The following is a 16,745-nucleotide window of genomic DNA, read 5'->3' on the forward strand; positions in this document are numbered from 1 at the left end:
TCTGATGTTTAAAATGGGTGACGCTGTGGTCGGGGACCGTACCCTTACTGCAGAATTGTCTTGTGATTTCCTGCAGATGTGGCCAGCTGGCGGGAGGGTGGTGGCAGGAATCTGAACACGGCACCCAGCTCCTCAGAGACGGACAGCAAGGCCGTGGAAGAGGGGGTGGGCGGCAGCACGCCCTCCCCCGTCCCGGAGCCCCCCGATCCAAGCAAGCCCCCCAGCGAGCCGCGGGACAAGCGGGAGGGCCGGGAGAGGCTGCCCCCCTCTGCCCAGCTCCCCTCGGCCCCCCAGCACAAGCTCAACGGTGGGCAGCAGCCTCAGGCTAGCGTGGCCCCCCAGTTCCACCCCCAGTTCAGGGGCCTGATGCCATCCTATGTGAGTACTGAGCTGGAGCAGGTTAGACCTGAACCTTCTGTATGGGCTGTAGTAGGTAGAACAACCAATCATTATGATGCACGTTATTTATCATAATTATCGTGTTCTGGGGCTTTGGCCGGGCCAAAAGGTGAATCTGCGGACCTTGGGGAAAATGTGAATTTGTTTAGACGCTACAAGATACAGTTCAGAAGATGCGAAGTATATCCGCCCTTTTTAGACCTGGATCCTTTAGCCGGTTCTGTCTTCCTCGCTTACCTAGTGTGGCATCTGTTGCAAGCCAGGCTGATCGTCTCCCAGCAATCCAATTACATCATGGGGACCTCTTGTGTCAGGACCCCGTGTAGCAGGGCAGCACTTGAACTAATCAATTTCAAAAACAGCTCAGAAGTGCTAGTTTTGTACTGTATGTGTTAACACTTAAGTACATGGCGAAAGTTTTGCTGGGCTGGAGTAGGCAATGATTAGGGGTAATAGCTGCTGCCAGGCTACTGGGAGACTAGATGAACGCAGGTTGAGTAGTGTTGAATCAGACGCACATTCTCAGGAACACACGGACAGCTCCATTTCAGCACTTCATATATTTAAGTTTTGACCTTCCTACTACGGTTTATTATGTTCGTTATTCAAAATGTATTTTATGTCTTTCCTGTGGGACTCCTCATTTGCATTGTGAGTTAAAACAGTCTAGTCTTGTTGTCCTCATGCTACTATTTCTGACCTCTCTGTTTTGGCACCACTGACTCCTAAACGTTGAGGTGTCATCGGTAATATTAAATTCGCTTAAATATTAAACCTCTGTCAGTTTTTGCCCCCTTACATTTATATACTGTGTAACACAGTTATATTAAAGCAATGTATTTTGTATAATGCCGTTTATGGATCTACAAGCTATGGGTTAGCGTGGAATAACAGCATTCTGATAATGTGTATCTCCCCAGATGTTCCATGCTTATCCCCGGATGTCATATCCGCCTGTGCAAGGGGCTTACAGATACCCAGTCCAACAGCAAGATGGAGCAAAGTAAGTCCTCTCTGTGCTTCACGGATCACTGCAGTCGCTCTTACACCCTCAGGGGATTAAAGGTGCATCACTCTCTCGATTGTTTTGATCCTCCATTTGACGGGTTTCCAGTCGTAAAGTTCACCATTGGCTTCCGGATCCCGATGCTCAGTGTTTCCTTGTTGCTTATTTCTATGCCCGGGGTGGGATTCACTTGTAACAATCCTCCATAACCTTTCAAATAATGGAATGAAGTGTGTCTTTGCTCATTCAAGTATCTTGGATAACTACACAAGGCTTGCTCTGGCATCTTTAGATCTTGATGCGATGGGTCAGATCCTTTTTTTTTCTAATTTGTGTTCAATCATTTCTTGGTTCTGATTCTCAGCGTCTTTAAAGGTTCCTAGGACCTAGTACCTTTAACTTCAAGGCTTACGTTTGAATGTGAAATGTGATTCGATTGAAAGGGGAACAGGAATTGGAGTAGAAGACATGGGTCTTGATCACAACTCTGTCTGTGGATCTAATACTCCTTCCTCCTGCGTTGCCAGGGGCCCCAGACCAGCTAGCCGCCCGCCTCAGTCACACAGCCAGGCATGGTCCCAGGATGCCGACCGGCCCTCCATCATCAGTGCCACAGACCTGAAGGAGCTGGACAACCTGGACACTGATGCCGATGAAGGCTGGGCAGGTGAGAGTCTGGGGACAGGGGATGCAGGTCAGCAGACAGGGTGGAGCTGTGTGGACTTGGTGCTACAACATGGAGAGAAGAGGCGCGGGGATCTTTCTTGTCCTACAAAACCAGGGGTTGTTGCCAACTTTATTTCCGTCCCTGTTGCAGAAACGAGAAAGGAAAAAATGGTTAGAAAATGTCTTGGAAAGGTGACAGTAAACTGTGACAGAAGGCAACGAGAATGATTTGACAAAGCTAGTCTTTCCATTCAATAGAATAGTGACGTCATCATTTTCTCTTATTCAGATCCACATTACGAAGATAATTGTCTCACAGAGGTCTCATTTGCTACATTGTGATCATACTAGGGCACTATAGAATAGGTCTCAAACTTAACGCTTGGAGATATCAAAGGTTTGATCGGGGCTCAGGTCAGTCACAACTGGAGCAGACAGGCGAGTGTGATATGAGGATAGAGAATGTAGAAAAGTCAATATGGAAGGGATAAAAGCCTGTGGGAAATATGAAAGCATCTCCTAAAGTATAGAAAATGTGATCCACAGTAGCTGTTGATGTCTAGAGAAGGCATGCTAATAATTTAAAAATGAGTATTAAAGATAAACACTGGAGCTTTGTTGTAATGGTAAATTTGGTCTGTCTGTCTGCTGGATGGTCAGGAGCCCAGATGGAGGTGGACTACACAGAAAAGCTCAACTTCAGTGATGATGAGGAGAACCAGTCTGGGAAGGACAAAGGAGACAACTGGTGAGTGGTCCGGAGTTTTTCAGACAGTCTTGCTGTTCTTACTCTACCTTGGTGGATGCTGTGTTATTGGTCAGAGTCTTTATGATGTGTTACAGTAACTTAATGTGTAAACCACCAGCACGGATGTCTTAGTACCACATCATTTATAATGGGATGTATATTAGGTGAGACACTCATTCTCATTACAGAAACAGCTTTTCTTCATTTCTCAACTTAAATTAGTCCATCAGCATAGTCATTCAAAGGAGTGGGAAATTCTCACTGTGTATACGAGAGCTTAACGCTTTGCCCTGTGCCACAGGGAGTGGGTGAACAAGGTGGATGGCCTGCGGTCGCGCGGCTCGGAGGGAGCAGAGGGGTGGAAGGAAGGCGGCGAGGACAGGGCGAGCGGCAAGGCCTCCAGGGGCGACACCGGAGCGCCTAGGCCCCCCTCCCCCACCAGCAGAGGGCAGTACAACAAGGGCAGTCAAGCCCTCGAGTACCAGGTGAGGAGGAGTCCCCGGGACCTGCCGGCAGAAATGTGACTGATTGCCTTACCTCCCCCCGCCTTGAGGGAGGTGGGTGCTGCTTGTCTGTCTGCTTGTACTTGGACCTTTTCCAGACAGTGGCTGTGAGGGGTATCGCAATACCGGTCTGGCTGCTGCAGCAGTGACACAGGGAAGGTGCGAAAACTGGTACCTGACAGAGGTGTGACGTAATCGCAAGGCTTTCAGCAAAAGAAACGGAATTACTAGAGTGCGTCAAACTCGCGTCAAACTTTATTAGAAAGGCACGTTTTGTCGAGAAAAGGCGGAGAATCCTCAGCTTCAGCCACGGCCCTTTTGTTGCACAGATAGCCTGTAGTTTTATTCTTGGTGCTGATTTACCGCGCTGTTGCCCTTACAGTGCACTTTGTCTGCTGTGCTGCTGGGCTAATTCAGCTCCTCCCCTCCGTAGGCTGCAGGGCGTGTCTCAGTGGCCGGGGGGCCGCGGGCCGGGAAGCCCGGCTCCTCGACGCTCCCCGCCACGGAGGAGGACGCGGAGGCGTGGCGGCAGAAGCGGAAGAAGCAGTCGGAGCTGTCGGAGGCGGTGGAGCGCGCCCGGCGGCGCCGCGAGGAGGAGGAGCGCCGCATGGAGGAGCAGCGGCTGGCCGCCTGCGCGGAGAAGCTCAAGAGGCTGAACGAGAAGCTGCGCGCCCCTGAAAGGCAGCCCTCCCCCTCCCCCGCCCCCGCCCCCGCCCCGCAGAACGAGGGAGATGCCGCCGCCGCCGCCGTCACCGCCCCCGAAGCCCCACCGGCCCCGGCCCCGGCCCCGGCGCCAGCGCCACTGCCTTCCCGCGACGAGGGGGAGTCCAGAGGAGAGGGGCCGGAGGAAGAGCCCCAGCCCGCGCCACCCCCGCCCAGCTCCCTGGACAGGAGCGAGGGAGAAGGGCCCGTGACGGAGGAGAGCGCGGGAGAGAGAGGGCCCAGGAGAGACTGCTGCAGTGCGGAGGAGGACAGAGGTGAGGCGGCAGCAAAATCAGCTCCTGTCCCCAAGAGCTCCGGGTTGTTTTGTTTTTTATTGTGATGCTGTATACTACTGCATCTGCTACTGTTACTACTGCACACGTTGCTGCTCGGGAAGGGCGGCAGCAGGTTTGGTTCTTGGGGATAATACATTTTCATACACTTACCAGCTGAGGGGAGAGCATCACCCAGAAGTTGCTTGGTATTGACGCATCACCTCATGAATTTATTCGTCCTGTCACGTTGCATGGCTTTGAAAGTTGGAACTGGGATTCCTGGATTCTAGCAGTAACTTAAGTGTCAGTGCATGTTGGACAGAAGTCGGGAATTATTTCTTTACACGCTGTTACACGAGTTGTAGGAGTGAAGCTGTCGTTCTGTTGAAGTTAATTCTCAGAGGTCCTTAAACGTCTAGATCAGGAGAAATAAGCTGGAGAAAACAAATGTGCAAGATTGAATGCCCAGGCCTCCTCTAATTTGTACGTACCTCACTGATCTTTGGTTCCTTTCTAAATCCTAGTTAAACCAATTTGTCGAAACAGTTAGCTTTCAGTATCCTGGATTCTCATGTTTTTTTTGTGATGACGAAACCAACACTTCTGTAAATACTTGTTAATGACAGTGCATGTGTGGCATCTTGATCTTGGTACAGCTAAAGGTACAGCCAGTGTCCAGTTTCTAGATACAAGGCCATTGACAGAGGTTTCCCTGGCCTGTTTTCAGTGGAGGAGCCCCTGACTACGGTTTCCCACCTGGATCAGCCGAACAACGAAGACCCACCTGCCCTGACCCACGAGACCGAGGGTGAACCAGGGGCGCCATTGCGTCCTTCCATTACCTCTGGATACTCCAAGCAGTTCCAGAAATCCCTGCCTCCTCGCTTCCTCAGGCAGCAGGTACTGATGGGATACATGTGCTTTCTGCTTTTCAGCTCCTTTCAGAATCTGCTAATTCTTAGTTATGTCACTCACTTTTTTAATGGTAATGAATTCCTTTGTCCGACATATTTCAAAGATACCTGTAAATTGGAAAAGGGGACAGAAATATTTGTCACTCTCCTTTCTAATTTTGCCTAAAGACTTGAATTTCTTTTTTAATTATGGAAAGACTTTGTTAGTCTCTTAGTGATCACCCCATGTCTTGTAAAATGCTGGTTTGTGAATAGTTACACACCAGAAGCGATCTTTAAATGAATAAAGCAAATTGCTGGTTTGCTGTATGTGAAACGTTATTTCCACTATCATGCAATGAAATATGTATGTTCATATGCAAAAGTTTAAGGACTGACTGCAGTGAATTGTCATCTTTGATCTTCACTGTTTTAGAATACATGGAAATGAATGAAAATTCAAACCTTTTGTCATACAGTTTCTGATTGAATTAATGTAGATATAGACATTATATGAGGAATTAAAACTGCAATAGATGTTTCTGGATTAAATTAATAAAAATGAAGCTTTGAAACAGAACAGTACAGGTAGCAGATCAGATCATTAAATGCAACTTTCATCTCTAAAAGTTATAAATCACATTTTTACAGTATTAGTTGAAAGTAATAAAGCCGCGTATGTCTGTGTATTGTTTGTGGATGGACGTAGGATCTTTTCTCCTTGAAACCTTTCCTGTTTGTTCTTGTGTTGAATTGGTGTGGCTCTGTCCCAGGAGCAGCTGAAGCAGCAGCAGCAGCAGCAGCAGCAGCAATGGCAGCAGCAGCAGCAGCAGGGCAGTGCCGTTTCTCCCACGGGGGCAGCAGTGCCCCCTCCCCAGCACCGCTCCCTGTACCAGCCTCTGGGGCCACACCACCAGCACCTGGCCTCCATGGGCTTCGACCCTCGCTGGCTGATGATGCAGTCCTACATGGACCCCCGTATGATGTCGGGGCGTCCTCCTATGGACATGCCGCCAATGCACCCAGGTACACAGTCACCCCCTTCACCCACCCTTCCTTCACACAGAGCAGGTTATTTTCTGCGTTTCATCGAGTGGCACAGCAGAGTATAGCTTATGGCTGCATCACTGGTGCTCCCCCCCCCGTCCTCAGATTGCAGCACTTTAATTGTCATCCTCACTTTTGGTTCTGTTCATGCAATGCTGGAAATTCCCATTGATTTTTTTTTCAACCCCTCTTCATTCCTCTGCTGGAGGCCCGGCCTTGCATACATGGTGGCACCATGCCATTATTGAATTATAAAGCTGCTTTTTGTCATGTAGATTTGTGCACCTTGATGAGAACACAACTGGAATGCTTGAATTTATTATTCAGGATTTTTCCCTTTTCAGTTTTGTTCGTGTTTGTGGTGGTGGCAGCAGCATTTATGGTATTTATGGGCTAACCAGTTGTCCTGTGCAGTGGGTTGACAAGCCAGTGTTATTGCTCTGTCAATAGGAAACATTTCCCTTTCAGCCTGGGACCAGACCTGACGGGTGTTCTTATGTCCGCACAGGGAGGATGCCCCCCAAACAGCTTGTGCGCAGAGACCCAGCAGAAAATGCAGCTTCAGGATCGGACGCCTTTGACCACATATCCCGTCCCGTTAGGGAGCATGGACTAGCTGCTGAGCCGCGTATGGTGTGGGGCTCTGAGCCGTACTCCCAGACTGAGCCCCTGCCTGCTGCTACGCCCCCAAAAAGTCAGGAGGAAACCAAGGAATCCAGGTAAGAGCAGGAGTATTAGGGTACCTGTCAGTACTGTATGAGTACTTGTAGATCTTACCTTCTGACCAGTGTTATCACATGCAAATCAGTCATTTATCGCTGTTGTATCGATGATTGATGTTGAGTCATTTGGTCTGAAAAGATTAAATCTGAACAAGGAGTGTTTTTAGTTCATCACGAAATTAATAAGCAGTTAAAGGACTTGCATGAATTTAGATTCAGCATTAGAATGATCTCTAAAGAAGTGACTTTTGAAGAAATAAGACTAGATTTACTCTTCACTATTCTTCACTTCAAACAGGATACATCTTGAACTTTGCAGCAGATTGCCGTTGAATTTCATGTCCCTATGGGTCTCTGCTTCTTCCTTAGGCTGGACTCCGCTCTTGAGCTGGAGAGGAGTGTCTCCTCGGTGTACCCCCAGGAGCCCAGCCCCCTGGAGCCCCGCACCAAGTGTGATTTCTTCAGGGATGCGGCCGAGCAGGGGCTTGGCTTCCCCAATCGAGGGCCGGAGGAGCTGCCAGGGCTTCTGCAGTCCGAGAGGGGCCCCCTGGTACCGGTTTATGACCCACAGGAAGCCAGCGTGCCATGTGGAGAGGAGGGAGGGATGATGGGACTGAAGAGGAGCATCTCCCAAGGCTCAAGTCATTCCCTCAAGCTTGACGAGGCCCGCTTTGAAGGTCCATCTGTCTCCCCAAAGACGCTGGGACCGTCAGGAGCAGACGAGGAGTCTGAAGACAAAAAGGAGCCCTTCTCCCAGGGGCCCCCGTCCAGCAGCAGGGCCACTCCACCAGCCGATGGCCCACACAAAGCGGACAAGCTTCCTGTGCCAGCTGCGCCCAAACCAAAGTCGGAGACGCGATGGGGCCCAAGGTCCGGCCCGGGCCGCAGGGAGGGAGCTGGGAACGAGCGCCCTGTGCGCCGTTCGGGCCCCATCAAGAAGCCGGTGCTGCGGGACATGAAAGAGGAGCGCGAGCAGAGGAAGGAGCGCGAGGAGCGGCACGAGCGCGGCGACCGTCCCAGGAAGGACGGCGGTTCTAAAGCCACATCCGCGCCTCCTGGCGAGAACCAGAAGCCTCCCAGCGAGAGTAAGAGGGAGCCTCCTGCGGCCCCAGATCCAGCTGACCAGCAGAGTGGCGCGGCATTAAAAATCCGAGGGCCACAAGGCCCAGGTGGGGTGCCAGGGCTGGCTGCTAGAGACGAGAAAACGGATAAACCCTCGAGTGGAGAGAAGGTGCAACCAGAACCCAAACTGCCTTCTAGGAAGGAGTCTAACTTACCTCCCAGGGCCTACCGGAGGGAGGAGAGGGACAGGGAGAGGGACAGGGAGAGGGACAGGGAGAGGGACAGGGAGAGGGACAGGGAGAGGGATCGAGACAGGGAGAGGGACAGGGAGAGGGAGAGAGACTGGGCCTCAGAGCCGAACTACAGGGGCCGTGGTCGGGGTGAGTACTACTCCCGTGGGCGTAGCTATCGGGGCAGCTATGGCGGTCGTGCTAGGGGAAGCCGGGGTCGGAGCCGAGGGGAGTACCCTTTCAGGGAACCACGCTCCCGGTCAGACCTGCCCCTGGTGGCACCTGGAAACCGGGGTACGGGGTTCAGGCCTAGGGAGGAGAGCGAGACGCGCAGTGAAAGCTCCGACTTTGAGGTGCTGCCCAAGCGACGTCGGCGGCGTGGCTCGGACACAGATTCAGAGAGTGAGGGGCGAGACTCGGCCAGTGACACTGGAGCATCGGACCGCGAGGGCAGTGCCAAGCCCAGCCGGCCACCGCGCAGAGAGTTTGGGGCTCCTGCCCGCCGGGGATCAAAGGCCTTATCGAATACAACAGGGGGCGCCCCTTTTTGCACTAGTCAGCCGACAGAGAAGCCAGGCTCCCGGGAGGATGAGGTGCGGCCTAAGCCGGGCTTCTTACCCAAGGGAGAGCCCTCCCGACGAGGCAGAGGGGGCATGTACAGCCGCAGGGGCAGCGGTCGGGAGCGTGGAGGCCAGAGGTCGGCCCCTCTCAGGCGGCCGGGCATGAAGGATACCTCTCAGTGGCCCTCCAGGCCCATGGAGACCTTTCACCCCGAGGAGGCTGAAAACTCCAGGTTGGAAGCCAACGCCTCCGAGCGACGGCCTCCTAAGTTTGAGGCCAAGAAGTTCGGGGAGGCAGGCGGGAGTAGCCGCGAGAGGCCGCGCAGGCCCCGGCCAGCACGGCCCCCGAGGCAGGACAAGCCGCCGAGGTTCCGCCGGCTGAAGGAGCGGGAGGCGGCAGTGAAGGCCGGGGAGGAGGCGACCGCCACGGGCGCCGCGGAGCCCCCGGCCCCAGCCGCCGCCAAGGCTCCCGGGGGAGGCGCCCCCCCGGCGGAGGGGGACGTGCCCGAGCTTGCACCGGCGGGTGGAGCGTCGCCGGAGGGCGGGTCTACGGCCGTGGCAGCCGGGAGCAAGTCGCCGGACTTGTCCAATCAGAACTCCTCGGACCAGGCCAACGAGGAGTGGGAAACCGCTTCCGAGAGCAGCGACTTCAACGAGCGGAGAGAGCGCGAGGAAAGGAAGGGCGCCCCCGAATCCGCTGCCGCGGACCCTGCCGCTTCCACAGCGGCCTCCCAGAGCCCCGGGGCGCAGGCGAGGGCGGGAGCAGACAGCGGGCAAACCCCAAAACGCGAGGCGGCTGCCGCAGCCAAGAGGAGCTTCTCCAGTCAGAGGCCCGTGGACCGGCAGAACCGACGGGGGAATAGCGGGCCCAAACCTGGCCGTGGGTACCCAGGGGGGAAGGGCGAGCGTAGAGGAGGATCCGGAACCAAAGTTGGCCGCAGGGGGTGAGTTTCCAAAGTTTGGGGGTTTGGGAGAATTGGGGAGGGGGGGGGGAGAGATCGGCATTGATCCATGCCTCCAACCAGTTTTCAAAGATTGTACACAGCTTTGGGAATATTACTGCTCTGGTAATTGGAAACAAGTTACTGTTGACCCTGGATATCTTGTTAAACAAGAAAAACACAGGGTTCTTAAAGTAGTATTTTTATTTTCCATTTCGGTCAGTGCTGGTTTTCATAAAATTTGGTCTTCCACAATTATGCTTTAGCAAAATTGTTAATGCTTTGAGGAAGTTAAGCTTCACCTGCTAATGTACATCTCTTCACAACATTTTTTCTTCTGTTAAGATATCTGCTCTGTCAGATACTCCTAAGAGCTGGGACTGCTACTGTCAGTGAACACGTACTCACTTTTTTCTCTGGCACCCAACTCGTGAAGTGGCATGTTCTTTCCAGTACTGGAGGTGATGGTGTTACTGACCGTTCTTCATGAGGAGAAGGAGGCACTGTGCTCACCTGTGTGCAGAGATGCTCACATCTGCAATGTTTATAGAATGTATATATTGTATTGTGTATATATTTTTAAGATTTGAATGTTATTTGTTCAAAGCCAGATGTTGAGGATCCCCTGTTTTTTCCATGAATGATTACCAAGAGTTCATTGTAGGAGTTGCAGGAGTAGACAGTCAAAATGAAGCTGACAAATGGTGCTTGTTAATGTTTCTTCATTCTGGCCTGTCTTTTCTGAATTAATGTACATTTATTAGCATAACAGATTGGCATTTTATGAAAATGAGAAAAACATACACCTTTTATCTCTGCGGTCTTACCCTGCTAAATGATTAATTCTGTTAGAACTCATGGTAAATCATGTATAACATCCTAAACAGTATTCATTAAAATGTTCTCTAAGTTTCCGCTTTCCAATTAGCAAAATTCAGTCGTTTTCAGACTATCGAGTAAAGCCATACCTCGTTGGGCTGCAAAGACCTGAAAGCTGTGAAGTTGCCTGCATGTTCTAGTGTTCTTGGGGGCACACAGTGAGCATTGCATTGCCGTTTGTGCGGCAGTAGATGCTGGTGTGAGCTGCCAGTAAGCACAGCGTGTGGGTCAGTAGCTAGACCTCCTGTCTTCTTTTCCTCTTCTCTCTCCCTTCCTCCTGTCCTCTCTCTGGCTCTGCCTCCCTCTGTCTCCTCGGCTCGTGTGCTCAGACCGCTCGAGGAGCAGGCTCAGGAACTGACTGCTCTTGATCCAACCAGCAGCGCTGCCGCTCAGAACCCGGATGTGGCCCATGGGGGCTCAGCCCAGCGGCCCGGCAAGGACTCGTCCGCCAAGCGCAAGGAGGAGGCCAAGCAAGCAGCCAAGAAGCCCAAGGAGAAAGCCGACGCGCTGTCCCAGTTCGACCTCAACAACTATGCCAGTCAGTACCCTTGCCCTCTTTCCTGGACAGCTGCTGGAATTTCATACAGTCTTTGTCATTTAGTGTTATTTGGGGGGCTGGGGTCACGGGGTGAACTGCACTTGCACTGGGATGTACTTATTGGCCACTGTGCAGCTCAATGATTGCTCATGTCACATACTTAACACTTGAAAGCTTTGTACCTAGCCTGAATCGATTTTTCATTCCTTTCTGCTGTACCTAAAAAACCTGGTCCACATGAATGTGGGATAGTAAAGGGTTTTGAGTCAAAAATGAAGTCATGCATGGAGCTTTAAGCTGTTTCTATGCTTTTACTTGTGGCTAACTTTTAATTCTAGGGTTAAGAGATTAATCGTATTGAGCAGTCGGTTGAGAAAGCAGTGGGTTTTTCTGAGAAGAGGAATCCCTTAACTGCTTGAACACCTCATTCTGCCAGGTGTAGTGATCATCGATGACCACCCTGAGGTCACGACCCTAGAGGACCCCCAGTCCAGCGCTAATGACGACGGGTTCACAGAGGTGGTCTCCCGGAAACAGCAGAAACGCCTGCAGGATGAGGAGCGCAGGAAGAAAGAGGAGCTCAGTGTGCAGGTGCAGGTGATGATTGTGGCTCGGAGGAGGGGAGAAGAGAGGGATAATAGGGGGGGCTTCGGGGCAGAATCACACCCTTCTGCAGAGGGGAGGTTGGCTCAAAGATGGTCAGGATGCATGTGAGAATTTTGTTGATTGTATTAACATTGTCCAAAAACAGTAGGGTGACAGCTAATCAGTTTAAGAGGATTCTTATATCAAGCGTTTTATGTATGTTCCGCCTACAGTATAGTTTGTCCTTTGTCTTTCCGCATCTAATGCTTGATCGAAACCTTGTGTGTCTGTTTTGTCAGAACTGGACTAAGAAGGGTTCTGGTGAAAAAAACAGAAGTGGAGGCTCCAAGCTCCCCCCCAGGTTTGCCAAGAAACAGCAGCAGCAGGTGGCACCAGTGAGTCAGCAAACCCAGGCTCCCTCCCAGCCCACCGCCCCTGCCCAGCCACTAGAGGGTGCCGTGCCCTTGCCTGGTGGTCCAGATTTCCCTGGCACTGGAAAGACAATGTCAGCTGGTCAGGCACACAGTGCCCTGGGCACTGAGCTCTGGGAGAACAAGATGGCCGGTTCCGCCGTCCTCACCGACGTCAAGAAACGTAAGTTGGTTATTGATGCAGTCGGCACTGCTTTTCAAATTCACTGTCCCATGCGCCTTTTTCACCCTTGACCTGGCCACATGTACGTGTCAGAAGCCTTAAAAAGGCCTGTTATGTTTAAGCAATATAAGTTTGTTAAATTCTGTGCTGTTTCAGTGGGACCCATCAGCCCACCCCAGCCTCCTTCAGTCAGTGCCTGGAACAAACCACTCACTTCCTTCGCTGGCACGGTTACCCCTGAGGTGAGTCCTTCTATAATACAGCCTCCTTCATTATAATGAGAGCAGGGTGTTCGCTGGCAGGGGTTCCTTCACAGCCTGAGCCAGGACACGGGGGGTGCAAGTGTGACTTCAGACATTCGAATACATAGTGTGTTGCTTATATATATATTTGTGTGTTGTATAACAAGAGGCTTATCCATACTTGTTTTAGTTGTAAATGTCCAGTCCTGTCTGTGGACTGGCTGCTGATTTGCATGATTTACCCAGTGTGTGTTTTTTGGTGCAGCAGGGGGCCAAGCCTGCTCCTGACGGGGGTGTGGAGATGGGCATGGACAGTATCCAGTTTGGCGCGCCCTCCTCAGCAGGCAGCACCGACAGCGACAGCGTGCCCGCCTTGCTGGAAAAGGGGGCGGAAAAGCTTCCCGAGCCCAAGGAACAGAGGCAGAAGCCACCTCGGGCCGGGCCCATCAAAGCACAGAAGGTACTAGGGGCTGAGCTGAGCTGCCTGCTCGTGGGCTGTGACAAGTGTTAACTGAAGCCCTTGTCAAAGCGCGTCCTGTCCAATTGATCCATCTCGCTGTCCAGTCAGCAAATGGGAAGTCCTTGAGTTACTTGTAAATAGCCAGCTGCAATTCTGAGGTTGAACTGTTGAAAAATGACTTTTGTATGAGGTTGCATTCTTACAAATAACGGTTTTAAAAGTTTTTTAATCCTGTGTGGGGAAGATTCTTTTCAGGCAAGGAGATCTGTGTATTAACACTTTGCATGGAAGAGCTCAACTTAACTTCTTCTCTTTCACTCCCACCCGTTCTCCCTTCATTTCCTATATCCCCTTTCCTCTCCCTTTCTCCTCACTGTCATTCTTCCTTCTCCGCCTCCGCCCTCCAAGCTTCCAGAGCTCAGTCCCCCGGAGAATAAGGAATACAAGCCAGGCCCCATCGGGAAGGAGCGCTCCCTGAAGAACCGGAAGGCAGCGAAGGATGGCAGGCCGCCTGAGGGCGAGGGCACAGAAAAGGGGGCGCCGGGGGCAGGCAGAGGTCCAGACCCCGGTACCCCCAGCAAGGACAGCAAAGGTGTCCCGGAGCTGGGGGGCGACATCGAAGGCATGATCACCGTCCCGTCTGCAGAGTACGGGTCTGGGTCCAAGGTACAGCGCCGTCGGACTGGCAGTCACTGTCTTGAGCTGCAGCTCAGTGCGAGGCTGGTGACAGAACTTGCACTGGGGGAACTGTGCAAAGCCTTTTTAGTTCAAGCAGCGCCATGCCCGTCTGTAATATTGCAAGTATAGTATTGTTTTTATCATCATGGTTCTGAGAGCTTGAGGAGAGTTTCCTCTCCTCCACTCGACTCAACACAGGAACCAGTGTGCATTATACTAAATGGGTTTTTGGGGGTATATATACCTTTGATTCTCTGTCCTGAGGATGAAGAGGGAAGGAGACTTGTATGTCTTTTTTTAGTCCATTGTATGTATTGAGAGAATCTAAGTTCATGGCTCTCATAAACGTACGAGCAAACATTGTTTGAACACTCGGCATTAATGGGAAATGGCCTTTTCCGTGTTGCTCCTCAGGAATCAGTGACGGACTACACCACCCCCTCCTCCTCCCTGGCCGACAGCACCCCCACGGCCAGCGGCAAGATTGAGGAGAGCCTTGTCGCTAATGTGAGTACCGACTGGTTAACAACAGCGTGCTCAGCCCCTTCTGTTCCTGGATTGTTCATGAAAGTTCTAGATTTAGTTCTTGAAAGGGTTCCGTTCTAAGTCTGCTTATGTCAAACTTAATTTTGAATCAAACGGCGTGGTCAGCCTTTTTCTTATAGTCATTAGCTTTCCCTTAATCATCATTTATAAAACACGAAGAGACCCCGAGCTGCCCTCTATCGGGCTGCATTGGGTCAATAACATCATTCCGTTATTCCAAGAAGTGTGTCTTATATGAGCTACTGTGTGCATGTACAGGTCGCCCTTCCTCATGCTCTGCCTCTTCCCCGGAGAGAAGCCCTGCAGCGCAGTACCAGTCTCACCCCCGTGTCCCCTGCAACTGTTGACCTGACTCTTAAGGTAAGCACTGTGCACTCTCAATCTGACTTGGTCTTGGAGTAAGCTCTCTATGTCGTGTATCATCTTCAAGTTAAACTTACTCTGCTCGTCTCACTTTTGCCCTTTCTAATTCTCAAGCCTTGCCTGCCTTGATTGTTTTACTGATTGACAGATGGAGTCTGCACGCAAAGCCTGGGAGAACTCGCCCAGCATTGGGGAGAAGAGCTCTCCAGTGACATCCTCTGCCTCGCCCATCACCAGCGGCGGAGGGGGCAACAGCGCCTCCTACAGCTCCTTCTCTAGTGCTTCCATGTCCCAGATCCCTGTGGCTTCAGTCACCCCAACAACCTCGCTCTCAGGTAGTGCCTGCCTGCCACTATACTTCTGCTGCTTCCTTAAATGAGATTAAAACCTTAGTTCCCCATATAAGTACTTCTGCACTTCATAGAAGAGCACCCAACACAGCTCAAGCTCAAGTTCATGAATCCCAGATATATTTTTGTCTACTGAACATGGAGAGATGCTGAGATTTGCACAGATTACATGTGGAAGTACATATTCAGAATAGAAAGTCTGAATGCTCCAGCAGTTCAAGTTGTAAATATGAAGTGTAAATGCTTCATTTGTTTCAAGACTAGAAATGCATAAACTACAGAATCGGTTCTGCTGTTTTTTTTATAGGGTGCATTCTGTACTTTTTACGTAGTTCTGCCTGTATTAAAAAAACAAGAGGTGATTATTTCCTACCAGACACTCATTCAAGTTGTGTATTTATGCATGCTTTCTGAAACATTGACAAAAAACAAATGCAGTCAACACAATTCTTTTGTAGCCTCAGGAGCAATCACCAGTCCTGCAGTTAACCAACATGTGTACCCTGTAGTGATGGCACACTCTGCCAGTACATCTACATTTGCAAGTACACGAGCTAGACGTGATACATTGAATAACTGAAGGACTTCTATACAATTGGTCTTGATCGGAATCAGAAATTACTTTTACTACAAATAATATAGTATTCTATTACATCGTTTGTGGCACTTCGAGGGGTTAACCCAACGTTAGTGTAATGTGAAGTTGAGTCGGTGGTGTACTGTTACACCTGTAGCATAATCGGCTTCATGCTGGAGTAAAGTTACGCTTGGGTCTCGGCTGCACACTTGTCACTCAATGAACAAACTTTCAAGCAACTAACTGGTTTGAATTTGTTGTTACCCCCCTAGGATCTGGGACCTACACCACTTCCTCTCTGAGCACAAAGACTACCAGTACCTCGGACCCCCCGAATATCTGCAAGGTGAAGCCCCAGCAGCTGCAGGGCGGGGGCATGACAGGGGGGCACTTCTCCCAGTTGGGCTGTGTGCCTTCCCTCCTACCCCAGCAGCAGCAACAACAACAGCAGCAACAGCAGACACCACAGGTCTTCGTGTCTCAGTCTGCAGCAGGTAGGCCAGTTTCTGCCCATCTGGACTAACCCAGCACATTGGTTAAAAGAGGTTCCGAGTTGGTTATTGTCTATGAATTGCCTGTGTGTGTGTGTGTTTGCGCATGTCCTGCGATGGACTGGCACCCTGTCCAGGGTGTCGTCCCGGCTTTGCCCTGAGCCTCCGAGTTGGGGCTACTGTGTCCCATACCAGGAAACTGCCTTCGACTGTGCACTGATCAGTTTCACCCAGAAAAGAAACCAAACATTGCAGCATCAATACTTATCACAGAGGGAAAGAGATGAGACCCCTCTTAGACATCGGTATGATCCACTTCAGGTGTTCAAAACATCCTGCAGCTTGCTAGGTGCAAATTGTTCTGATAATTATTCATATTACATATCATATAAAGTTATTCATATTCAAGTACAGTCATACTTATATATTGAGAAGTATCAAGGATTTCTTGAGAAGAATGTCAGGGCATTGGTTTGAAAACCACATTGACCACCTTGAAGGGTTCACAAACTTTCAAGCACGACTGTATTAAGTTGGTCACAATTATCTCAAAACTCCAACAGATGTGACTCAGCGGTTCTAAACATCTGAAATTGTTCACCGTGCTGTGGTGTAGGGATCTTTATTTCCATTCCTTCACTGGATCAGCGTTAATTGATCAAAGCCCACGGGAGCCCTTCTGACGGGG

General features: G+C 50.9%; 1 protein-coding gene across 15 annotated transcripts in view; it reads left to right on the forward strand.

Moving 5' to 3' along the window:
• The window catches only part of prrc2c (proline-rich coiled-coil 2C), a 36,199-nt gene that overhangs the window by 10,392 nt on the left and 9,062 nt on the right, over positions 1-16,745 (forward strand). For 2 of the 15 annotated variants that reach the window (XM_088926934.1, XM_088926943.1), the window contains exons 6-25: positions 77-378; positions 1,320-1,402; positions 1,933-2,072; positions 2,732-2,819; positions 3,121-3,304; positions 3,756-4,299; positions 5,027-5,199; positions 5,966-6,218; positions 6,748-6,958; positions 7,331-9,757; positions 10,963-11,171; positions 11,608-11,768; positions 12,056-12,350; positions 12,507-12,592; positions 12,858-13,052; positions 13,461-13,718; positions 14,145-14,237; positions 14,535-14,636; positions 14,788-14,974; positions 15,839-16,060. In XM_088926934.1, the coding sequence (XP_088783060.1) occupies positions 77-378; positions 1,320-1,402; positions 1,933-2,072; positions 2,732-2,819; positions 3,121-3,304; positions 3,756-4,299; positions 5,027-5,199; positions 5,966-6,218; positions 6,748-6,958; positions 7,331-9,757; positions 10,963-11,171; positions 11,608-11,768; positions 12,056-12,350; positions 12,507-12,592; positions 12,858-13,052; positions 13,461-13,718; positions 14,145-14,237; positions 14,535-14,636; positions 14,788-14,974; positions 15,839-16,060 (6,213 nt within the window). The remainder of the gene's footprint in view (positions 1-76; positions 379-1,319; positions 1,403-1,932; positions 2,073-2,731; positions 2,820-3,120; positions 3,305-3,755; positions 4,300-5,026; positions 5,200-5,965; positions 6,219-6,747; positions 6,959-7,330; positions 9,758-10,962; positions 11,172-11,607; positions 11,769-12,055; positions 12,351-12,506; positions 12,593-12,857; positions 13,053-13,460; positions 13,719-14,144; positions 14,238-14,534; positions 14,637-14,787; positions 14,975-15,838; positions 16,061-16,745) is intronic. The other 13 variants (XM_088926935.1, XM_088926944.1, XM_088926945.1 and 10 more) reach the window with 11 other exon arrangements.

Source organism: Atractosteus spatula, chromosome 11, assembly GCF_055471065.1.
Source record: "Atractosteus spatula isolate fAtrSpa1 chromosome 11, fAtrSpa1.hap1, whole genome shotgun sequence".
NCBI classification, from domain to species: Eukaryota; Metazoa; Chordata; class Actinopteri; order Semionotiformes; family Lepisosteidae; genus Atractosteus; species Atractosteus spatula.